At 44.0% G+C, this 23,587-nt stretch overlaps 1 protein-coding gene across 2 annotated transcripts in view; it reads right to left on the minus strand.

The window, feature by feature from the left end:
* llgl1 (LLGL scribble cell polarity complex component 1) overlaps window positions 1-23,587 on the minus strand; it is a 34,546-nt gene that overhangs the window by 3,475 nt on the left and 7,484 nt on the right. For both annotated transcript variants that reach the window (XM_074695950.1, XM_074695949.1), the window contains exons 3-23: window positions 14,068-14,149; window positions 13,821-13,981; window positions 13,585-13,731; window positions 10,072-10,234; window positions 9,837-9,972; window positions 9,661-9,715; window positions 8,382-8,536; window positions 8,082-8,302; window positions 7,502-7,569; window positions 6,258-6,432; window positions 5,349-5,453; window positions 3,299-3,591; window positions 3,059-3,209; window positions 2,836-2,974; window positions 2,443-2,756; window positions 2,160-2,351; window positions 2,013-2,085; window positions 1,813-1,927; window positions 735-799; window positions 280-415; window positions 104-186 (exon numbers count right to left, since the gene is read on the minus strand). In XM_074695950.1, the coding sequence (XP_074552051.1) occupies window positions 108-186; window positions 280-415; window positions 735-799; window positions 1,813-1,927; window positions 2,013-2,085; window positions 2,160-2,351; window positions 2,443-2,756; window positions 2,836-2,974; window positions 3,059-3,209; window positions 3,299-3,591; window positions 5,349-5,453; window positions 6,258-6,432; window positions 7,502-7,569; window positions 8,082-8,302; window positions 8,382-8,536; window positions 9,661-9,715; window positions 9,837-9,972; window positions 10,072-10,234; window positions 13,585-13,731; window positions 13,821-13,981; window positions 14,068-14,149 (3,025 nt within the window). In that variant the 3' untranslated portion in view covers window positions 104-107. The remainder of the gene's footprint in view (window positions 1-103; window positions 187-279; window positions 416-734; window positions 800-1,812; window positions 1,928-2,012; window positions 2,086-2,159; window positions 2,352-2,442; window positions 2,757-2,835; window positions 2,975-3,058; window positions 3,210-3,298; window positions 3,592-5,348; window positions 5,454-6,257; window positions 6,433-7,501; window positions 7,570-8,081; window positions 8,303-8,381; window positions 8,537-9,660; window positions 9,716-9,836; window positions 9,973-10,071; window positions 10,235-13,584; window positions 13,732-13,820; window positions 13,982-14,067; window positions 14,150-23,587) is intronic.

The raw sequence follows: 23,587 nt of genomic DNA on the forward strand, positions 1-23,587 counted from the left end.
TTCTTTAGTGTTATGTCTGGTTTTTCGTACTTGTGTATTTGTGTTGGTGCAGCGAGAAACAGGATTTTTAAAATGTGTGTTTTTTCGTGTGTGTGTGTCTCACCTGTTCAGTTGATGAGGATGCCTGTCGAGCGTCCCTCCTCCTCTTTAATGTTCTTCAGGTTATTCTCTGCCTCGTCCACAGTGCTGCTCACACACACAGACACACACATACAGCATGTTAATAACATAATAACTGATGTGAATGAACAGACGTGGATCTTCAGTGTGTATGCCTACGTTAAGAACTCCCTGACGTCCTCCACAGTGATGTCTCCGGTGGTGTCCAGCGTGAGGTCGGCGCAGCTGAGGGGGGAGTCCAGGGGGGTTTCCAGGACGGGTGAGGAGAGGCTGTTCTGAGGCTCGTCTGTTTGCCCTGTGGTTGGGGAGAGGAGTTAGAAACCTGGAGAGCTCACAGCAACGATTAAACACATTAAATATAAAATAGTTTCAATCAGTTGTAACTGTTAGATATGATGATTCTACTACTGAACACACAACAACATGGACTGCTACTGAGTCTGCTCAGTAACCCTCATTTCCTGCCAAAGGGGGGGCAGGAGCTACTGAGGCATACCAAACGGTTACCAGGAGACCAGAAGGGGTCTCCTGTAAGACCAGCTCTGAGTCTAAGAGGCTCAAAGAGGGATGAAGAGTGTGTGTGTCTGTGTGTGTGTGTGTGTGTGTGCTCCTACCCTCAGCCTGACCCATCTGGTTCTTGTGTGTCCCGTTGGCCTGTGGCTGCGTTGTTGTCCCGTCACTGAGGAGACAGGAGCAGACACAGTTAAAGTTTTTCAGAGGTCATGAAGCAGCTCCGAGTGTGAGGAGCTGAAGGTTGGACGATATGGGACCACCGAAAGTTCTTAAAGGATAAGTTCGGTTTATACAGCTTTTACATTGTTTGTAGAATGAAGTAGAACAAAATACTCATCCAGAAGGTTTTCCTGATTCAAGCAGTGCTTCAGGAGATATTTAGATCCAAAATCCTGCGGCGGACGTCCGTATGATGGGATCCATTGGAGCATAGACAGCGCCGCTCCTAAAACTGCATTAATCGTCCAAAAACTCTTGTTTTTCACCAATATTCCATCATGGTCCGCTCCGGGTTAGTGCTCTGCTGCAGTCTGTGTCACTCCAGACAGCGCTGTGTGGCTGTACTGACCTCTGAACTGATGCAGACTTTGTTTACGTTTGCCCCTCCGCGCATGCGCAATACTCTCTGGAGAGCTGACTCCTTACTTTGAGGGGCAAACGTAAACAAAGTCTTCGTTAGTTCAGAGGTCAGTACAGCCACACAGCGCTGTCTGGAGTGACCCAGACTGCAGCAGAGGACTAACCTGGAGCGGACCATGATGGAATATTTGTGAAAAACACGAGTTTTTGGACGATTAATGCAGTTTTAGGAGCGGCGCTGTCTATGCCCCGATGCCCATTATACTGACGTCCGCTGCATGATTTTGGATCTAAATATCTCCCAAAGCACTGCTTGGATCAGGAAAGCCTTCTTGGTGAGTATTTTGTTCTACTTCATTCTATAAACAATGTAAAAGCTGTATAAACCGAACCCATCCTTTAACAGACCAAAGTGGATCCCTCAAAGATGTTAGGTAAAAATAATCAGTTAAAACAGAACGACTGTTTCACTGTTTGCTGACTGGACGTGTAGATGTGATCTATGATTAAAAACAGGATTAGGAAAAAAGGAACTCTATATTAAGAAACCAAACATCAGAGACACGAGGAAGGCTTTAGAAATACTCTGGTGTGTGTTACCTGGGGGGTGTGAGCTCCAGCAGGCGGTTCAGCTGAACGGAGCAGAGTGGCTCAGTGAGGACTTTAGCAGACAGGGAGAACCTCTGGTATTCAGAGGGAGAGATCAGGTAAAACCCTGAGGAGACGCACAGAGAGTGAACTGTCAGAGTGTGACTGTGAGTCTGATGTTTGAGTCTCGATGACTGAGATTTCTGCCTCACCCTGTCCGTTCTTGGTGAAGACACACGTAGCGATGCCGCTGATGTCTTCCTTTCGGATGCAGTCGTATCTCACCTGAAGACACAGAAACACGTGAAGCACGTTCATTCAGTCACTGGACTGAAGCAAACTGTGGTCTGTGGTCCTACCTGAGGTCGGAGGCCAGGTATGTTGAACAGGTGCATGTCTCCCAGATTGGTGAGGCAGACCAGAGTGTGCTCGCTGTAATCCTCCTGAGCCGTGGAGCTAAAGAGCACCAGGGCCACCTTCCTCACCCGGCAGCCTTCATGTGCTGTCAGCTTGAACTTTGTCTTGGCGCTCACCTTAGGGAGGGAGAACACCTGGAGAGACAGAGGAGGAGGAGTGTCATAGATTATCTGGGAAAAACTGAAGACCAGCAGACCCTTTGAGCTGGGTCATCTGATCCTTCACCTTCAGCTGCTCCTCTGAGGCGATGAGGACCGAATGAGCGTTGGTCATATCTGGAGCTATGGCGAGGTCCTGGGAGGCTTCGTACGGATCAGGAAGCGGTTTCCCCCGCCCGTCCAGCACAGAAATGGACACCACAGGCGCTCTGTGCATCAGCTGGATCTCTTTCCCCAGCACAGCCTCTACGCACATGCTGCCCTCACCGGCTCCACCCCGCTCGCAGACACGCCCCAAGCCCACTCCAGGCACCTCCAGAGCGTAGGCGTAAACACTTCCTGAGTTAGTGCCCGCCCACAGCGTCGGGCCGTGGTTGGTCCCTGGAAACAGAAACAGAGAAGGTCAGAGCGGTGTCGGTCTGACGGTTAAACTCCTGTTCTCTGAGTCAGACCAACTCACCGTCACGGAGGAATGTGTCAGCGAAGCACAGACACCGCACCACGCCAGACAGAGAGTCATCAGCTGATCGAGGTTCAATCCTCCGCTGCACCGGCGCCACGTCCTCCTGCTCCGCCAGAGCAGCGTTTGCCTCCTGGACCTGGAAAAAACAAAACATGATCACAACATCATCCAGCTTGGTCCTGCTCAGTCTTTGTCAGACACTAACAGCGTCGGTGTCTACCTTGCTGGTGGGTGTGGTGATGGTGCGTTTCTTCCCTGACACTCGGCTCTTACGGATGCGTCTGAAGCTTTGTCGTAAGGACTTCTTCAGGGACTTGACCCTGGACAGAGGGCCCTCCATGGCCAAGGAGTCGTTAGGATGCAGAGTACACCTTTAAGAACCAAAGATCAGGAGAGGAGAGTCAGACTTTTTGACTTCAGCTCAGTCGTGTTTTCATCCACAGATTCAGGGGTTTGTTACCTCGCCAGCACAGCGCTTCGTCTGTGGTAGTCGAACAGTCCGAACCCATGACTCGTCCCAAAGGAGATCAGGTTCCACTCAGCATGCAGAGCCACAGCTGTGACCGAGGCGGGCGGCAGGCACTGCACCAGCACCAGGGGCTGGAAGCCAGGAGGAAAGGGGGCGGGTTTTAGGCGGGGCTCCAGCCGGTCGTGGCCCTTCCAGGTGAAGCCCTCCCTGTCATGAAGCAAGTCGACCACCGACACGTCCACCAAATGATCAGAGCGCTCGTCGCTTAGACCCATAATGATAACCTGGAGAGACGGGTGGAGAAACATCAGAGCTTGATTTCATCCTCAAAGGAAGTTTAAAGGTCAGAGAAATAAACTCGAGGACGGGTTTTCATGCAAAAAGTCCAAAACTAAGAAAACTAAGGCTGTTTTTCAAACCACCTGCTACATAAATCATATGAATGTAGTAGTTACTGCATACTGCCAACTGCTTTTGCATGTAGTGTGTTTTATGACTGTTCTGTTGAGTCTGTTTTGAAGTATGCTCCTCTATGTTTAGGAAAGCGGAGCGACAGCTTATTTTTGCCCTTTATAAAAGAAACTATGGGTAGATCTTGATATTTTAGTTATTTTATCAATCATATCACATCAAAATCATCATATTTGATTTTTAATCTAAAACCAAAATTTATCAATCAAACTTTATTTGTATAGCACTTTTCATACAGGACTTTGTAATACAATGTGCTTTACAGAAAAAATAAATAAAATGAGATAACAAGAACTGGAATAAAAAGCAGAAAATTGCAGAAATTAAAAAATTTAAATAAAATAAAATAATGAAAACATAAGACCCCCTCAATCCCCCCTCCCCAAATAACATTCAATATACACACACAAAGACATAAAAAGGAAATTCTGACAGAAAACAAAGTTAGAATAAGAGGAGTGAGGAAACACGATCTTGAATTAAAATGATGAAACACAGGAGCTAAAACTAAAATAGTAATTAATTAGTTTAAAATAGATAAAAATAAAAAATACTCAAAAAAACTAGAGGGTAAGATAAGTAAATGTGTCAATACATATATAAATAAAATAATATAGGAATATAAAATAAAAGTTGGATAACTAATATGGTAAAATGAGAAAGCGTAACATCTTGTGTTTCGTAATATCAGCTAAAATAGGATAATAAAAGCATTAAAAAAAGAATAAAATTCCAATTAAATATCTGAACTAAAATGTAGACATAAAACAAAATAAAACAGTTAAAATAAGTTAAAATATAACATAAAATAATAATGAATACTATCAGCTAAAAGCCAGATTAAAAAGGTAGGTCTTGAATTTATATTGCTTATCAAAAATAAATCTGGAAAAAAACACTTCCAAATAATCCACACATGGTTAAAAAAGTGAATCAATGATTTGTGTGGGCTGTAGGGATGGGTACTGAATTAGGTACTTTTATAGGTACTGACAGAATTCTGTCAAAAGTATTGATTAAATTGAAAAAAAAGAGATTTTGTCATTTAAAAAATGCTATTTTTTACCACATTATCACAAAAAAGTACTGAAAATTGGCACAGTTGAGTACCAATGCTGATTGCCAGGTACCGGGCACCGATACCGTAACATTTCAAATGTGAAATGTACCCAACCCTAATGAGCTTTATTGAATTTGTAGAAGTAAACATCTCTTCAAGATTAGAAGTGATGAGATTTGCCGGTGTGTCTTTCACATCACTTCACTTTCATGGACCGTCTAATGTTAGTGGTGCTGTATTGTAGTTAATAATTTCCCTGGATCAGTAAGACATCCAGAGATTTTTAGTACACTGCAGACTGTGCAAGCTCTCACATACTGCCCACTACTGACTGAATTCTGGCCAAAATAGTGGGCACTACTAGAGTGGTAGGCAGTTTGGAAAACAGCCTAAGACTGACGTCTGTCCACGTCACGAAGGAGGAGCTCAAAACAAAACAATGAGAACACAGGAAACGTCCTGAATTAGGTGAAATGTTCAGAAAAGTCTTCTGGGGGTTTGTGTCTTTACCTGTCCAGCAGTCCCAGCCACCAGCAGCTTGTTGCTGTATTTGCACAGACTGATCTTTTGGATGCCTAACCTGGGGTCATCGCTGTACGGGTCAAAGCAGCCAACCTACGGAAAAACACACACAAATACACACGCTGGTGTTAGGGAGGAAACACAAAGAGTATAACACACTTCTAGAGAAAGAGCTGGAAGTTTATGGATCATATTAATTCTCTCTTAATGCTCATTTCTTCCATTAACACTCAGTTTAAGCAGATTAAAGAGGCCCCCTCCTCTCTCTGTCAGCCAAACACCAACACAATCCTCCTCTGCCCCCCTCACACACACACACACTCAGCAAAACATGCCCATTAATCTGCCGCTCACACACACATGGAATTCCAACAGAATCTACACACACACACATGCAGAGAAAGAGTGGGCTGACTGGTCTGGTTTTCATTACAGCAGAGGGAAAAAAGGGAAAGGCTCTTCATCCCATATGAGGGCCAAATTCCTGAACATGCAGCTCTGTTACCACAGGATACAGAGAGAGAATGAAACCACAAAAAGAGGAGAGCGAAGAAGAAAAACTGGCCAAAGATTGCTTCAACCCAGTTTCACTTTAAATGTGTCACTCAGAGTTTGTTTCTAAACGAAAACTCTGTTATTTCTGAACTTTTTATGACATGATGATCCTCTGCTGAAAGAGAAGGACTTACAGCCTAAAAAGCAGCTGATTGAAATATTCACTGAGAGTTTTGCGGCTGAATAACAAAGCCTAACTGCTCCTGACGCCGATTCAACTCCTATAAAAGTGACTGTGCAGAAAGCAGCCTCTTAAAACCAAAGCACCACTCCACCAGCTCGAGCCGGGTCGCAGTGGGTTTAATCTGTGTGGAAACCAACAAATTCACAGATGGTCCTCACCTTTCTGAAGGGGGGCCACTCCTCCTCCTGCTGCATGTCGGGGTCGTCCCCGGGGTCGTGAGGATCGTCGCTCGGGTCGCAGTCGGTGTGGAAGACGTTGGCCGTGCTGAGTTTGTACAGCGGTGTGAGAGCAACGCCTGATGCATCCCAGAAGCGCACGGTGCCGTCCTCATGTCTGCAAACCCACGAGAGAAAAAACAGCACGCCATCTTTTTTTATCCGTGTCACAGAGTCGGCAAGACCTTACACCGCTACTTAATATTAAGGGTGGGAGAAAAAACGAAAATTGATATATCAGGAGTTTTTTGTTTGATAATATGAAAATCGGTATTCTTCGTCCAAAAATCTTAATTTTTTTTCAAATTCAAATTCTTCATTTCAGTCTTTGTTTATACAATGGATTGTAAAAACATTACCACTTTTCTCCAGTAGAGGGCTTAATGTTTCTCCCTGACTCACGCGATGTGCATTTTATGGGAAAATATGGCTCCTGATATAGTCTGTAGACATTATTATCATCATTTAACTTTCTCACATGGTCTGAAAAAGCAAAATAAAAATCGCAGAAGTCTTAAATATTGGAAAATTGGGATATAAATAGAATCGGCACTAGAGATAAAAATATGGCTGATACGGATACTGATTATTAGTAGGCAAGGAGGCCGATAATTTGAAGCCGATATTCATTTGCAGTCAAAGTGAAAATATTGGAGTAAAATATGTTTATTAAACAGCTCCCTCAGCAGCATGTTTTATAAATTTGAATGAAAACTTAAAAAAAAAATAGCTTAAGTTTTCTACAGTAAAAACATTTTTCTAAAATTTCTATGTAACTGCAATAAAACTGGACAGAATTGAGTTTGTGCTGCTTTTTACAGGCATTTAATCTATTTGGATTAATTTTCTGTCTGTTTTTACATGACTGACTTTAAATGACCATCTAAGGGTTTCCATAGTGTAGACAGGGAGAAATTCTGTGCAGAGAAGCATCTGAGCCACAACAACACAGTTCTGAATGGGTTTCATATCGGCAGTCGGATTAAAAAAAGGCAGATGCCGATATGCCCCAGAATGCCAAATATCAGCCCCGATAATCGGTCTATCCCTAATCGGCACCCCGAAAATTGTAATAGAATCAAATCCCAAGAGTCACATATCATGCCCTACTCAACATGCTTATCCATCAAACACCGTTATTTTAAAATCCAGTGAGCATGTGTGTGTGTGAGTGAGTGTGTGGGTACCCTGTGAGTAGCAGCTCTTGTTGTTTGGCTGGAGGTGCCAGGTTCTTCCCTCCACAGATGGGCCAGCTCTGCACGAACACACACACAGATTAAAGAAGAGTTGATCCCGCTGCAGAGAAACATTTCCAAAAAGCCTCAGCTCAAACTTTACAAACCCCACAAAACCAGACCCAGAGCTCAGAGCTCCTGCTGGCTCTGCAGCAAGCGAGTGTCTCAGGCTCTGATTTACGAACATACCAGCTGTGTTTGTGTGTGTGTGTGTGTGTGTGTGTGTGTGTGTGTGGAGTCTAATCTGCCAGTCATCAAACAGCTGATCTAAGCTACAAAGCTTCCACTAAGCCCTGAACTGCTCACACCTGCTCTTTGAGTTAACACACTCTCAGCAGGCCGATGGTCACACTGTGTGTTTTAAGCTGCCAGCTCCAAGAGGGAAAACATCCATTTAACCCCTACAGGCCTCAATATGAAACTGCACATACACACTTATTCCACATTTACACTGATCACAGGTGTCACAGCCATCAGAGACCACCTGCTGGTCTGAATCTCTTCACTGTGTTAAATGATGTGTGCTTCTCACCTTGTGTGCGTGCTGCCGACCCTGCTGAGCTTTCCCAGCGTTAACCAGCCTCTCCCACAGTTTGGGAGGGACGCTGGAGACGTGGAAGGAGCAGGTGATGGCTGAGGAGTGCAGAGGAGCCAGGTAGGGGGTAGGCAGAGAGGGCCACCCGGGCGTTTGGAGGTCAATCACGACCAGCTCCTCTTCGAGAAGCACGACCAACGCAGACGGCTCGTCGAACTCTGTGACACAGACAGAATCACGAATTCAGCGATTTTTAGTCTCAGGGATGTTAATCACGAGTATCATCCAGCTACGCACCGCTCTCCTGCTCTGTGCTGTGGACGGTGAAGAAGTCGATGACACGTGACGTGAAGTCCAGGGTGACGTGCTCTTTGTCCTGCTGGATGGTGAGGCAGTGACGATCACCGTAGCTGGCTCTGGGCATGCCGCCGCTGTACAACAACACCGGAGAGCTACAAGACACCAAGTGTTGATTAAAGCATCTACAAGCAAGACTAAACTTCTGAACAAGACGTCAAACTTCTGCCTAAAAATTCAGAATCCTGAGAAATGAAGTCTTAATCAGTGCTGTCAGGTGATTAAAAAAATAACCTCATTAATTACAGGATTTGTAATTAATTAGTCTAATTAATCGCACTTTAATCTAATTTGTGATTAAACACTGGTAAATCTTGTCACCTCTACTCTTAAAAAGGTGTTTTCTTATACAAATTCAGGAAAGCCTGAATAAATCACTCATTCCCTTTTTAAACTATATGTGGATTTTTTGGAAGTGGTTTTTCCATTAGCTGTAAAATAAAATATTGATCTCTTCCAGATTTATTTAAAAAAATGCTGTCAGGCGTTTACAAAAATAATCCAATTAATTACATGATTTGTGATTAATTAATCTAATTAATCACATTTTAATCTCATATCTGCTTATGGTCCCCAAATAAAAAATTTAAATTCTAGGAAATTATAAAATAACGAAGGAGAGAAGGTTTGTAAATTCACTTTTTTAAAAATTAATTAATTATAAGTTATGTTTTTTAGCAGGGGGAGGCGAGGTCTGGCAGAGCTTGTCAAAAAAAATCATGATTGTAAACTACTGTGGGTGAGAGCGGTGTGCTCTTAGGATGAGAGCTCAGCATGGATATGAGGAGAAGATGTGAGATGACAGAGGCATAACGAGACGCTGCAAGCCAGAAAAGTTCAGGCAGCTCACGCTCCAACTGAGGATGTGTCGCGGTAGCTCAGAGAGAAAGAGCGGCGTGATCGTGAGAAAAGATGACGGAGATCATGGACAGGATCAAAGGATGGGGCGCCAAAGATAAACGCGATCAAAAACAGGAAGAGAGACATGAAAGAAGAGAGTCCACTCCAGTTCAGTAGTTTGGGTTTTTACATAGTCAAAGAATTCAATATTTGGGTCTTGCAAAGATCGTTCAAGATGCTCTGAATATATAGCCAATGAGTTAAACTGTGATAGTTTTTACAACGCATTAATTTGCGGTGTAATTACTAAATCTAATTGAGGCGTTAAAGTGACAACCCTATGATCCAAAGGTGGAATGGTATCAGATCATAAACTCACCCGGTCTGCGTCGTCCTCCACAGGATCTTGTTGATGGCCTTACAGGGAAATGGACCTGCTCAGGCACAGAGGTTAAAACAGACTCAGGTGAGACCATCACAAACTAGACTAAAACAAATAAAACTCCATCAGTTTAAGAGTGTGTGTGTGTGTGTGTAATATGTGTTAATCCTCACCGTACGGAATGGTGGAAGACACTGGCTGCTGATTGTTGGAGCTGCAGTCAGTGACTGCCCACACCGAGTATCCTCCATCGTTGTGTGAGCTGACAAACAAATTCCCACTGCGTTCCCACACCAGACTCTCCAGCTGCTGCTCACACACAAACACATACAGATAAATTGATATGGAGCCAGGTTGCAAAGCTGAAAATTAGAAGTCTTACAGGAAAAATGCGAATCTTCTTCTCACCTGCTTGCCCAAAAAGAGCTGCTCTACGTGACGAGTGCTCAAGTCCCAGAGGACCACCAGGCCGCGGCTGTAGCCAATCAGGATCTTCCCCGTCTGCTGTGGATGCTCCTGAAGAGACTCCACCGGCCCCAAGGATTTCCCACATCTGTAATCATCCGGCAGGCTGGGGAAACAAAACATCAGCTCTCATCCCACATCTGCAGCGTGTTTGGAGGCTGATGGTATAAATTAGAGCTGGATACAGGTCAGAGAAAGGTGACATCGGTGTCTGAGGAGGAGCCTGGCATGTTGAGGTGAGGTAGAGGAGCAGATACAGGAAGATTTAGAGTAGATCAAAGAGACGTAGAGCTCTATAGTCCTGGATCAAAGCGGCCTTCCATTTAGTTTTAGGCAGAGCAGCTTTTAAATCATCTGTATCAGGAAGTGGTGGTGGAGAAGTTTGTTTAATTCATACTCTAACTGTGCAGTACTCTTTACATCAAGCCCTCACTTCTTTTACACCAAAACAAAACTCCAAGCGAATGTCAAATAATCAAGTCTGGAGCTGAAACCATCTGTATAAACTGATCCTACCACAGGCTGCTCCTCCAACAACAACAACAACAGTGAGATCAACATCAGGCTGCTGGAGCTGGAGAAGGAGACATTCCTCTGAGGCTGAGGAGGAATGTGGAGACAGACACACCCTCCATGAGGATTCCCTCGTCGAGGAAAGAGAGGCGAAGAAGGGGAGACCAACAGACTTCAGAGTCTGATAGGGCGACAATATACTTTAATAAAATGGTCAGAGTTAAGGCTGAGTATGGGTGGACTTACTGTTAATAACCTCCGAAATTTGCAGAAGTGGAAACAAAATCTGGGCGATAACAATGAAGTCCACAGAAACACTGAATCATCGCTCTGATGTCAGCGTTTCAAGAGTTAATTAGCTTAGGAGCCCGACACTGAGTCTGACCGAGACTTAAGATGACTGACAGATTTATTTCTATGTGGCCCTTTTGTTTTCCTGATCCCTGATTCTAGTAGCGTGCTAACCTTTCCCACTTTGAGCAAGCTCTGGGGCCAGTTGTTCAAAGAATTTAAAGGTCCCATATTGTGCAAAAATCACTTTATTAAGTCTTTTCGTGAAATTTGTGGGTCTTTGGCTTTCCTCCCAGCCCACAAAATGTTATATTTAATGACAAAAACTGCACTTAGTAGTGCCTGTGAGTGTGAAATCCTGGCCTAAAACGAGCTGTTTGGAATTTGGGGATTCGCTGACGTCAGCGATTCCCTTTTTTGACCAATCAGGAGCAAGCCTGACCTGATTGGTCCACCAGAGCAGATACCCCTGCACCCCCTCCCCGCCCACTCCCCTCCGCGCTGCTGGAGAGAAATCTCTCCAGCTGAGGGGAGGAGAATGCTCAAGTTGAAGGGCCACCACTGCTCTGTTTTTGGCTGTAAACAGCCACATAGTTCCATGCGCAAGCTTCCCATCTCGGAAGAAGACAAGACTAAGTGGCTAGAGTTCATTTATCAAGGAAATGTGCCAGCTACACTCAGTAAAACAGTGCATGTGTGTGCTAGTCACTTCACGGTCGACTGCTTTTCCAACTTTGGACAGTACAACAGAGGGCTAGCGAAAAGACTGGTCCTGAATCCAGGCGCATTACCAACCATCCACCAACAAACCTGGGACCCTGGAAATGTGAGTATTTTAAATGCTGTGTGCTGTGGAGCAGATGTAAGAGCTTTTCCTAAGTGTCCCCCCTGTCTCTGTGTTAGCTTCAGGATGCTAACTTTAGCTGCGGTTAGCCTGTTGTTTTAGCCTGTAATGTTACAGTAAAGAAGCTTCACTGTTTTCTAAACATTGTGCACTCGGAGCTCTTGGCGCTGCTGTGACACAGAAGAGCGGGGCGGTATCAGCGGTGGCTCATTTACATATGAAGACCACGCCCACTAAATCAGAGCGTTCTGAACAGAGGGGCTATGAGAGCCTGGAAACAATGCTGCTGTGCTTGATTTATTGGCGTTTTGGACCAAAACATGTTCCTACCATTTCATGAAGACATCACACAATATGAGACCTTTAATTTCTTTTCATTTCATTTCTTTGTATCCAGGAGTAGGTAATCCATCTTAGTTTTATACTGTTTTACCGCAACATTGGATTGGATCACCCTGATCCAGATACACAGTTTTCAAGCTTACCAAATCTGGATTACTAGTGCTCCAAATGGGACAACATATCACAATGTGGGCTACCAGCTCTGTACCCGTACCTCTCCACCTTGAAATCCTACCCCCTGTTGGGATCAGGATAATGCTATTCATTGGATCAGAGTGATCCAGATCCTACTGAAAAGTTCTGAACAACACAAACTGAAGGTTTGATCCAGATTGGATTGCGTAATCTAATCTGACTTTGAAATCCATCTTTCCCTTTTGAACAAACCCATTTTCAGAATTTAATCCAATCCGATCACCAAAATCTGATTGGGTTACCTTGAACAACTGGCCCATGGAGATGAACCAGACAAACAAAAAACAGAGAAAAACAAGCTTCACACACACACACACACTTCTGACTGCTTTGGTAGAGATCATTGAGGACGATCCTCTCCGGAAGCACGGAGGCAGAGACATTCCCGACAAAGCTTCCCATTGTCCCGTCGCTCCGTTCACAAGTATTTTTAGGGAATCCAGCATCCTGCTGCACGGGCCACACCATGAGCCTGTGGGTGTCTCTGTGAGCCTGTGTGTGTGTGTTTTTGTGTGTGTATAGGTTGGAGATTCAGCTAAAACACTTCCCCAACCGGAACACCGTGTTTTGGCAGTCGGTACAAAGCCTCACTGTCTACAACCTCCCCTCCTTTCCACACACACACACGCTCTCACACACACACACAGTCTTATCAGGGTCCTTGTTAGGCCTCGTTTCTGCCCACTTCCCTAAACAAGCTGCTGCTTAATGAGGGGTTTGGCCGAGCAGTCAGACGGTCACAGAGGAATGAAGAAGAGACACAACAGCAGCTCTGTGATTCTCCGTCAGAGTGTGGACTCAGGAACACGGCGAGGACGAGCGCAGGACTACACAACCAGCTCTCACAGAAAACACACGTGTAGTTCAGAGTTTCTACTGCGCAGTTTACTGTATATCAGCCCAACAATTGCACACTCAGACAGATTTACACCCTCAGCTTGGCTTTGTTGTGCTTTGTGGAGCCTTCAGATGAATAATCAGATGTTTTTTTTCCCACCAGGCTGTCCTTCAGTGTTTGAGTCTCGAGTGAATGATCTAAATGTACGAGTTTAATGTCATAAAGGTGACGCTTTGAAAAGGTGGTGCACATTCATTTCAGCTTTTGTTATTGTGTGGCATTAGTGTCTGGCTGTTCGCTGCAGAAATAAACACCACATTTCATTCTGGTTTCAGAAGTTTAAGTGTGTTCCTCCACCTTTAACAATGTTTCCACATTAAGGAACCAAACAAAGAAACTGTTCAGTGTATTCTCCTCAACACGTCAGTCTCACCTCATCGTGATCCGGTCCTGGAGCAGCGTCTGACTGTCCCTCAGCGAGAGGCGGGGCATCTCCAGGAAATACACGCCCCCTCCTTCTGTCCCAATACAAAGCAGATCACATGACCTCAGCAAGAGGAGGACGGTCACCCGAGTGGCGCTTTAGAGAAAAGAAAAAGAAAAAGATGTTTCTCATCATCAACAGGTGTGAGGAAAAAAAACCTGATACCTGATGAGGCTTTGATTTACCTGCAGCTCTCGATGCCAGGCCTCCCTGGAAGACTGTAGCTCCCCACTTCCTGCAGACTGAGCCCGCCCTCTTTCTTGACCCCTCCCACCTCTCTGGGGGCCCTGGCCACCAGCTCCCACAGGTGGATGGTGTTGTCATCCAGCAGTGACAGAAGGCGACCCTTTGAAACAGTGAAGGACACATTTACATCTCAGGAGTCGTCACAGGTGGGGCCTGTGCTCTTGAAATAATCGTCATGGAGCTTACCTGACCGGGCAGGAAGTGGATCTGAGTCACAGCGGTGGTGTCTCGGTGTAGTCCTGTAAACTCCACCCCGGGGGCCCCGTAGCTGCAGAGGTCCAGTTAAGGATTCAAAATACAACTAGAAAAGCACTCAGAGACCACAGACCTGCGCTAAGCACAGTTTGGTGTTAGTTGCAGGTTTGTATGATAATTTGTTTCCTAACAGTGTTGACAATTATGATGACCCAGAACATATTTCATATTCCAGATCTTAGTATCCAGAATATTGCCAGGATCTGGATCATACTTTTACATCTGTCAGAAATTGTGGTGACCTTGTCTTGTATTGTTTTGCAAAGCAATCCAACCATTTATCATGGAGTTATATACACATATGGTGAAAACGGCCCTATCTCACAATGATAAAGAATCTTTTAAAATAGTCCTGGATCCCGACAGGGATACGGATCACCTTCAAAATTTAATCACTTCTTCCTTATCCTATTTTGAACATTTCCTGAAAATTTCATCAAGATCTCTTCGTTAATTTTTGAGTTATGTTGTACAGACAAACAAACTCTTCCTCCTTGGCGTAGGTAATGTGAGAACGTAAAGAGGAAGAGCTACACATCTGCAGAGAAATTGCACATTGCTGAACATGCAGCAATCTGCATCTAAAACCAGCACCACTTAAATTCAAGATCTTAGGTTGACTCCACTTTGTGCTCAATTCACACACCACAGATAAAACTCTAAACACAGTCTGCATGTGCATTAGCATTAGCATTATAAACCTCCTTAACATCGAACTCTATCTCTGTCTCTCCTGAACTGTTAAAATGTGACGCAGAGCGACCGTGAAGACTTCAGCATCTGATTTAGAGAAGGAGAAACTCTGCTTAACTTCAAGCACTATAGTAAACCAACAATAAAAGACACACACACACACACACACACACACACACACACGCACACACACACACACACTGAAAACCAACCCCTAACTGTGTGTGCATTTGTTTTTATGTGTGTGTAATCAACAGCAATCTTCACAGAGTCCTCCCTCTGTTATTCAGTAAATGAGGCTAGGCTGATAAAATAAAGGCTGGACTAAAGATCTGTGACGCCGCACACACACACACACACACACACACACACAGACACACACACAGTGCAGTGCTAACATAAGCCTGTAGGAATGTGGATTTAAATGCTGGAAATGGGGGAGTCCTCCTGTTAGTGTGTGTCTGTGAGGAGAGCTGCTGCTCTTTATTCCTCATTAGCACCATCTGTGTGTGGATCACACTCCGTCCTCTGTGTTCAGGTAGAAGTGAGTGTAAATAACCTGAAAACATCAGGTTTAATTGTCTAAGTCTGACTGAACCATCCATGTTTTCTCATTCCTGTTTGTTAAACTCAACAGCAGCATTCCTCTTCCTCCTCTCTATCACTCCTCTCTGAACCCAGGCTTGGAAAAGAAACAGGTACGTTTCTCTGAGCCTGACCCCTCCCTAACTTAACTCCCTGCAGCCCCTGCAAGGAGAAACCTTCACAGAGGGGTCATGAACCTTCAGTCCAGACTAACAGAGAGATGGAGACAGAGGCTAAGAGGAAGAGAGGGATTCAGATTTTCAGTTCTTTCCAGTTAGCGTACCTTAGCATAAAGAGTTGGAACATGGGGAGAGGGCTAGCTTCGCTTTGTCAGACGCTTTCAGAATAAAAACACCCTATCAGTATCATCATAAGAGAGCTGCTCAGAAAGACTGACTCACTTCGCTTTGTGTTAAAGAGATGATAAAAGCTAGATCCTGTAGAGACATGAAGACAAAATATGACCAGCTGCCTGCTGTGCTCCAGAGTCAGAGGAAGGAAAACCTAAAAAGAGCTCGATGGCTGTGAGACAGATCAGAGGGGCTGCAGACAGATGGAGGCTGGTGGTTTGTGTGTTTGTTTCCAGCTCCTTCATCACAGATCTATACAGCATGTCCCTCACATTGAAGCTGACTGGGCAGAAACACACACACAGGTCCACATTTCCTGTCCACCATGATGTCACAGGACAGCTGGGCGAGGGTTCCCGGCGATGATGTCATCATATCTGTGCCAGAGATGGATGGAGTCCCTCTGGTTTTATTCTCAGGGACACACACACTCACACACACACACACTGACTCAGCTCCATGTGTAACACTAATATCTGAATTTAAAGCATGTTACTGCACACGACTGGTTAAACAGGTATTAATATGATTTATCTACACAGACGTGGATGCTAAGCTACCAGGAAGACTAAAGGCTTGGGGCGCCAACTCTGCTAACTTAAGCCAAACTGAGCATTGTTTCCCTGTAGACTGTGAGTCATGTTTTTATACACAGGGCTAAACTTTGACTGTTCCTGAGCTTCCTCCTACACTCAGACCAGCTGCTCAGTTAGATTCAGTCACTTCAGAAATGGGCTATATGGGAATATTGTTGATTTTAACAGGACTTTGGTCAAAAAGTAAATCATGACATAAAATGATCACACCTTCTTAAATGGAGGTCTTCCCTGACATTTTTGATCGATTAGGCAATTTTCTACATTTTCAAGTACTTATTCCCAAATATTTCAATTTCTACTCATGTTGTCGTCTTTTAACACACATCAGTGGATACACAGAAAACAAAGATGTTATCTTTCAGTCAGACATGAACACATTCAGCAACACAGCAGCTCTCTCAAACTGCTCACAGGTTGATTCAGCATTCACTTCTAGCTCCTCAAGACAGAGAAAGACCAATCTCTATTGCTGCTCAGCCAATCACACAGCCGCATGTTTCATACTAGCTCTGTATTCATGAGACCATGGTACTCATGAAGGCTGCCAAATACTCAAGGCAAAAAAAATCTTACATCGAACAAGTCCTCCTTGCCAGTGGTTGCGGCTACTTGCTGCGGTTTAACAACACGGCAAATATGCATCAGGTTCAGACAACAAGAATGAACCAGGGAGAGTTAACACTTAGACTGATTTATTTTACACCTCAGTCTATAACAAAAAATACAAAAAATTTGACGGTTGCTAGTTTAATTTTGCGCTTTTGTTAATTTATAATGAAAAAATTGTAAACTCAAAATGAGTTGTTTGTGTTTTATTTTGGACTTAAAGGTCCCAAAGCTGGAGAGCTTTTGGGGAAACTTGTGGGTCTGGCTTTCCTCCCAGCTCACAAAATGTGATATTTAATGACAAAACCTGTACTTAGTAGTGCTTGTGAATGTAGAATCCTGACCTAAAACGAGCTGTTTGGATTTTGGGGATTTGCTGACGTCACAGAATTCCTTTTTGACCAATCAGGAGCAAGTCTGACCTGATTGGTCCACCGGAGCAGATACCCCCGAACCTCTTCCACACCCATTCCCCTCCCCTTCGCTGTTTTCTAAACACTGTGCACTCAGAGCTCGTGGCGCCGCTCTCAGTGACGCGGAAGATCGGGGCAGTATCAGTGGTGGCTCATTTACATATGAAGGTCACGCCCACTAAATCAGAGCGTTCTGAACAGAGGGGCAATGAGAGCCTGGAAACAATGCTGCTGTGCTTGATTTATTGGCTTTTTGGACCAAAACATGTTACTACCATTTCATTAAGACATCAATGATCCATATTAAACTGTAAAAAAGGAGCTGAATATAAGACCTTTAATGTCAGAGTGACTGTGCTGTCTTTGCTCAAAATTAAGAGTCATGGTCAATTTATATTTCATGTATCAACAGTATTAGTAGTACAGATACTTGGTATAGGTGGGCACCGAAGGGCAACACCCAGTTAGTAAAAACAAAGCCTTTGCGAAAGTCACTGTTCATTGAGAATCCGCTTGAGGCTGGCTGCAGAAAGACCAGAAAATACACCCAGCCATGAAAACAGACTTTTACGTCAAAAACATATATATGCTGTTTAGAAGTTACAAGGATCGTTTGATTTTCCAATCGGAAGCACAGCTCAGGTCACGTGACCGGCGGGCGCCCTGTTGCTGCTTGAAGAAAAACTCACAGCCGGCGTCATAGCAAATGTGGCTGCGTCTGCTGATTGGCTTCACTTCACGGTTTCAGGAACAGACGGGTGACGTCGCTGAGGCTACGTCCATGTTTTATACAGTACTCGTCAAGTACTCATACTGGTATTGGTCTGAAAAAAGGTGGTATCGAACATCCTTAATATATATACACATATACATATTAGGGAGTCCCTGCTGCGCCTCTCCATCAGTTTGGGGGCCTTGGTCTGAAAAGGGAAACATGAACTTGTCTAACAGTTGTTGTAAACACTTTAATCTGCATCAATGTGTTGGAATGACTGAGCTTTTCCACCACTGTGATTATAGCGCTTCACTTAAGCTGATTACACCTCTGATAGAGATCAGGGAGAGATGAATGTGATATTTCTAAACGTGGAGCATGAAGACATGCTCACGAACAAACTGTGTGTGAACAGAAAAGATAAAAACATTTGCTGCGAATTCTCTGGATGCCAGGAAAGGAACATCAGAGGACTCAAACACACTGACAGACAGAGGAGACTCAAAGCTTTGTCTACATGATCCCAGAGGAGTCAGCTGTGAGTTCAGACTCCTCCTGAAGATGCTTTTGAATCAACTCATTGGACATAAATGTTGAGCAACCTGTTGATTCAACTCTGAGGCCTCGGAGAAACCATTATTCATCAAAGCAGGGTGTGAGTAAGATGTGCTCCACTGGTCACCAGAGAACCCTAAAACACACACAATGGAGGCCTACAGTAACTCATAAGAGAATCACTGTCTCTCTCTCTCACACACACACACACACACACACACACCATTGCCCGGTGATGCAGAGAGAGAGAGCTGTAGCAGGGATAAAGCGATTTCACGGTCTGAATACAGACAAACAGAAGGCATTGTCCTCTGAGTGGACACACACACACACACACACACACACACACACACACACACACACACACACACACACACACACACACACACACACACACACACCCCCACACTCTGAGGTTTAGGATGGACAGGAAGTTAGAGCGGATTGTTCTGGCTAAAGATGACTCAATGGGTTGAAATCCAGTCTGAAGAGAAAGTCAAAAATTTCAAAATAAAAGCCTCGCTTCTGACAACATTTGGTTTCAGTTAGTAACTTTTAAAGCCTCACATTCGAGTACTTCCTCTAACTTTCTTTCGACTCCTCGTTCGCACACACACAACACCACGAACTCGTCAGACGTCTGGCAGAAGGCAGTCCACAACAAGATGAGCCAAACAACTCCACCCACCCACTAGAGAAACAATCCCGTCTCATTAGCATCCTCTCCCCCAGCCTGTACCTCTCCACCTCCTCACACACTCCCCTTTCTGGCCCACTCGCTGGGTGCACACCGCCCCCTCCACTGCGTCAGTCAAACAACACAAAGTAGAGCGAAGCAATGTTTGTCTATAGCACAACACCCATTCATGGTCCCCAGAGGTTAAATGCACCAAAGGTCTCACTCTGGGCTCATCATGTGTGTCTGGATTAAAATGAGCTGTGTGTTCCTGGACCTGATGATAGTAATCTGCTCCTTCAGTTATGACGAAAACAGACTCTCCTTCCCATGCTTCACTTTTTCTCCCATTATCTGAGTAATCCATCTCAGGACTGATTGTATTGACTCAACTTTCGTCTGTCAGAATCACATAAATGTTTTCTTTCCTGGTGGGACCACACAGCTTCGTCAAACAGAGCGCCAGCTGGACGACGGAGTGTGTGTCTAAGTGAATAACCTCAGCGAAAGAGACAGGAGAGACCAGACGAAACAAGATGACAGTGTAAAGGGTATAAAGTTCAGACAGAGCTGGCAGAGAGTGTGTGTGGGTCAGTGTATTTGTGAAAGAGACTTTACAACGTTTGTGCTGTAACACGACATCCTCTGATCCAAACCACAGTCTGTGGAGCTGAACACTAAAATGAACTAATGAGACGCCGGGGCGAATAAAAGCTGATAGTAAAAAGGAGCAGATTAATCAGAGGAGAGGTTTTTGGCAAAGAGTTTTTAGACAAACTTCCCAAGATGCAGAAACGCGTCAGAAATCATCCACGACATGAAGCTACACAGCAAAAAAAAAAGAGATTTTATTAAGTGATTTTGTCTTATTTAAGTAAAATTGTCTTATTGTACTTGATATGAGCCACATTCAACTGGTCAGTCTAGAAAAATGTCTTGTTTCCAGTTATTCAAAGTAAGGATGCACCGATCCAGCTTTTCTGGTCCAGATACCGATACCTGGGCTTTGGGATCCAATACCAGTGTTAAATAATAACCTACATGCTCTATTGGGGGATAAGACTGGTAATGTTTGAGTAAAAGATCAAAATGAGCACATATGGAATTACTGAAGTTAATATTTATTTAAACTATCAAGTATTGAAATGTTTAACAGCAGTTTGGTTTAAAAAAAGCCTCAGAATTTACTGAATTGACTATTTGATTGTAAAATTTTATACCTTATAGAGTAAATCAAAGTTTAGCCTTAGTGTCAAGTTAGGACCGATCCTTTCCCACAGATACCAAACAGGGATGGGTACCTTTCACATTTGAAACGATATGGTACCAATACCCGGTACTTGGCAATCGGTGTTGGTACTCAACGGGTAGCAATTTTTTTTGTGTTTATGTAGAAAAAAATATCAAGTTGTTTAATAATAAGATATAAAAAATTTTAACTCAACATATTTAGTCTTCAATATATAACCTTGCAACGCTGTGTTCATGTCCACAGTGGAAAATAGCCTTCTCTCCTACTGCCTCACAGTCACATGGATGCATTCAGGTATCTAAACATGGTACCTTTTGGTTTTACCGGAGATGGTACCCGGTACCTTTGACAGAATTTGGTTGGTACCTATAAAGGTACCTAATTTGGTACCCATCCCTAATACCCAATCCAGCTTTGAGGGGCTGGATCAGCGCCAATACCAGATACCAGGATCAGATCGGCGCATCTCTTATGCAAAGACCGAAGTGAGCTTTGAATTGCTTGTAACTAGGGATGGGTACCGAATTAGGTACTTTTATAGGTACCAACTGAATTCTGTCAAAAGTATCGAATATCGACTCAGGTAAAACCAAAAGGTACCATGTTTAGGTAACTAAACACATCTTTGTGACTGTGAGGGAATACAGCAGTATGCAATTTTCCACGCTGGGCTTGAACACAGCATTGCAAGGTTATATATCGAAAAATGAATATGTTAAATTACATTTTTTTATATTTCATTAGTAAACAAATTGATATTCTCTACCACAGAAACACAAGAAAGTACCGAAAAATTGGTACCATTGAGTACTGGTACCGATTGCCAGGTACCCGGCTTTGGTACCGTATCGTTTCAGGTGTGAAAGGCACCCATCCCTACTTGACGACAAGTAAAAAAAATCTGCCAATGGATCAAGAAAAAATTTGCATGAAAGTATAATTATATCTAAATACGAGTAACTTTTTTCTTGTTCTATTGGCAGACCTCATTTTTGTCTTTAAATAACTTGAAATAAAACATTTTTCTGCACTGGTCAGGTGAATGTGGCTCATATCAAGCCTAAAAAGACATTTTCTGCTGAAAATAAGACAAAAAAACTTGATAAGATTTCAGTTTTTTGCAGTGTGATGCAGCTTTTTACCAGAACTGCTTTTAAGAAGGGGGGTGCCACAGTTTATGGCACAAACAAAACCTTTCTGCAACCTTGTGACGTCAGAAACAGTGGCTTCAAAACTGGTCGAAACTCTGAAAGAAGTACAAGTCCAATTCATCTGTACAAATTGGTGTGTGTGTGTGTTTCTGAGTGTGTGTGTGAGACCTACAGGATGTCGGTCAGAGGGGGGAGCTGACAGCTGCAGGTCAAAGTTGTGTGTGTGTAAATATTAGCTCGTCCTTTTGCTGCTAAATCAACGACACTGTGACTCAGTTTCAGTTTGATTCAGCACGGCCTGGATCATCAATGATCAGCCCACAGATCTGTGTGTGTGTGTGTGTGTGTGTGTGTGTGTGTGTTTTTGTGTGTGTGCTTGAGAGGGAAGTGTAAAGGGATTCAAAGTATTTTCTGATGCATTTCTACCTAAAAGCGTTGTGCAGGCTGCAGACTCTTAAAACGCTTCAGTCTGCAAGGACTTCTCATCCCAGGCAACCGCACTGGTTGCCCTGGAAACCAACTCAAAGCTTCCTTTATTAAGACTGGAGCCCGCAACAAAGCTCTCACTCACCAAACTGGAGACACACACACACACACACACACACATATAGGGGGGTTAACCCAGGGCAGCCCTACATGCATTCTTCAACAGGACTTCGACTCCCCAGGATCACCCCCCTACACACACACACACACACATCTCCCCTCCACATATCTCTGCTCCCTGTGCTGAGCCTCAGTCTGTGGTGGAAGCAGAAACTCTCAGGGCGTAATTTGACTCTGTCTTTATAAACACACAAAGTGGGAGAGAAGGAGGAGAAGCAGCGAGGGAGCTGCAGCTCATGGAGAGAAACTGAAACCTCTCTGCGACGGCGAGCAGAAGTTCAGATCTTTCTACTCCGTGTTTGTAGCTCTGAGGCCAAACCCTCCACAGCTCTTGGTCACGACTCCTGAACCTCTCTGACCGCCCGGCACGAACAGTACACCGCTCTGAAAGTGAGAGGAAAACCACACATCTGGCTCTACAGTGGGAAGAGGGAGTGAGTGTGTGCTCGTAGGTCAAACGCAAGTCAGCAGGTCACTGAGATTATCAGGTAATATTGGGACACACATGCACTAAAGGTCTTTACACCAAGTTTGTTTTTTTTGGATGAGTTTTTTGGATCCATTATCCGAAAAAAAGAACATTACGCACAGATACCTTTCACACTGAATCCGATGCATCAGTTTAGGGATAGCGAAAATTCCCAGGATGAAAAAAAAATCAATCAAGGAATTGATCCTGAGCCGCAGCTCTCACAAGTTTTCTTTCATCATCTAAACTAGAGGTGCACCGATCACAGTTTTCTAGCAAATCATCGATCTTTAAAAAGCCTGACCTGCCGATACCCATTTGGGCAGATACCAATTTTTATCTTTTATTTTCTATAACTGACAGCATATACCTTCAATGTTCCAATCTTATTTTATCAAAAATCATTGAACAATGCCTGTGAAACAAGAAAACCTTTATGTTTTAACTTTAACAACAAATGAAGTGTCCTGAGTTTTAGGTCTCAGAGCAAAAAGCAACAATGGCTGGCCGTCAGACCTTCTCGGAGGTTTATAAGATCAGTTTTATATGTAAGGATGGCCGATCACGGATCCCCCAAAATTAAGGAAATCTGCACCGATCGATCAGTGCATGTCTTATCTAAACATCGCCCAAAACGTGTCAAGAAAATATGTCAGAAAATGGGAAAATGTGAGCCTACAGCAGTCAAACTATCCAAGAAACGAGCTGGACAGATGCGAAAAATGCAAAGAATTGAACCTGTTCCCAAAAATAAGAATGACAGACGAAAGTTTCGGAGCAA

Source organism: Halichoeres trimaculatus, unplaced genomic scaffold (genome assembly GCF_033239565.1).
Source record: "Halichoeres trimaculatus isolate MK-OKI-2021-1 unplaced genomic scaffold, fHalTri1.1 fHalTri1_scaffold_20, whole genome shotgun sequence".
Lineage (NCBI taxonomy): Eukaryota > Metazoa > Chordata > Actinopteri > Labriformes > Labridae > Halichoeres > Halichoeres trimaculatus.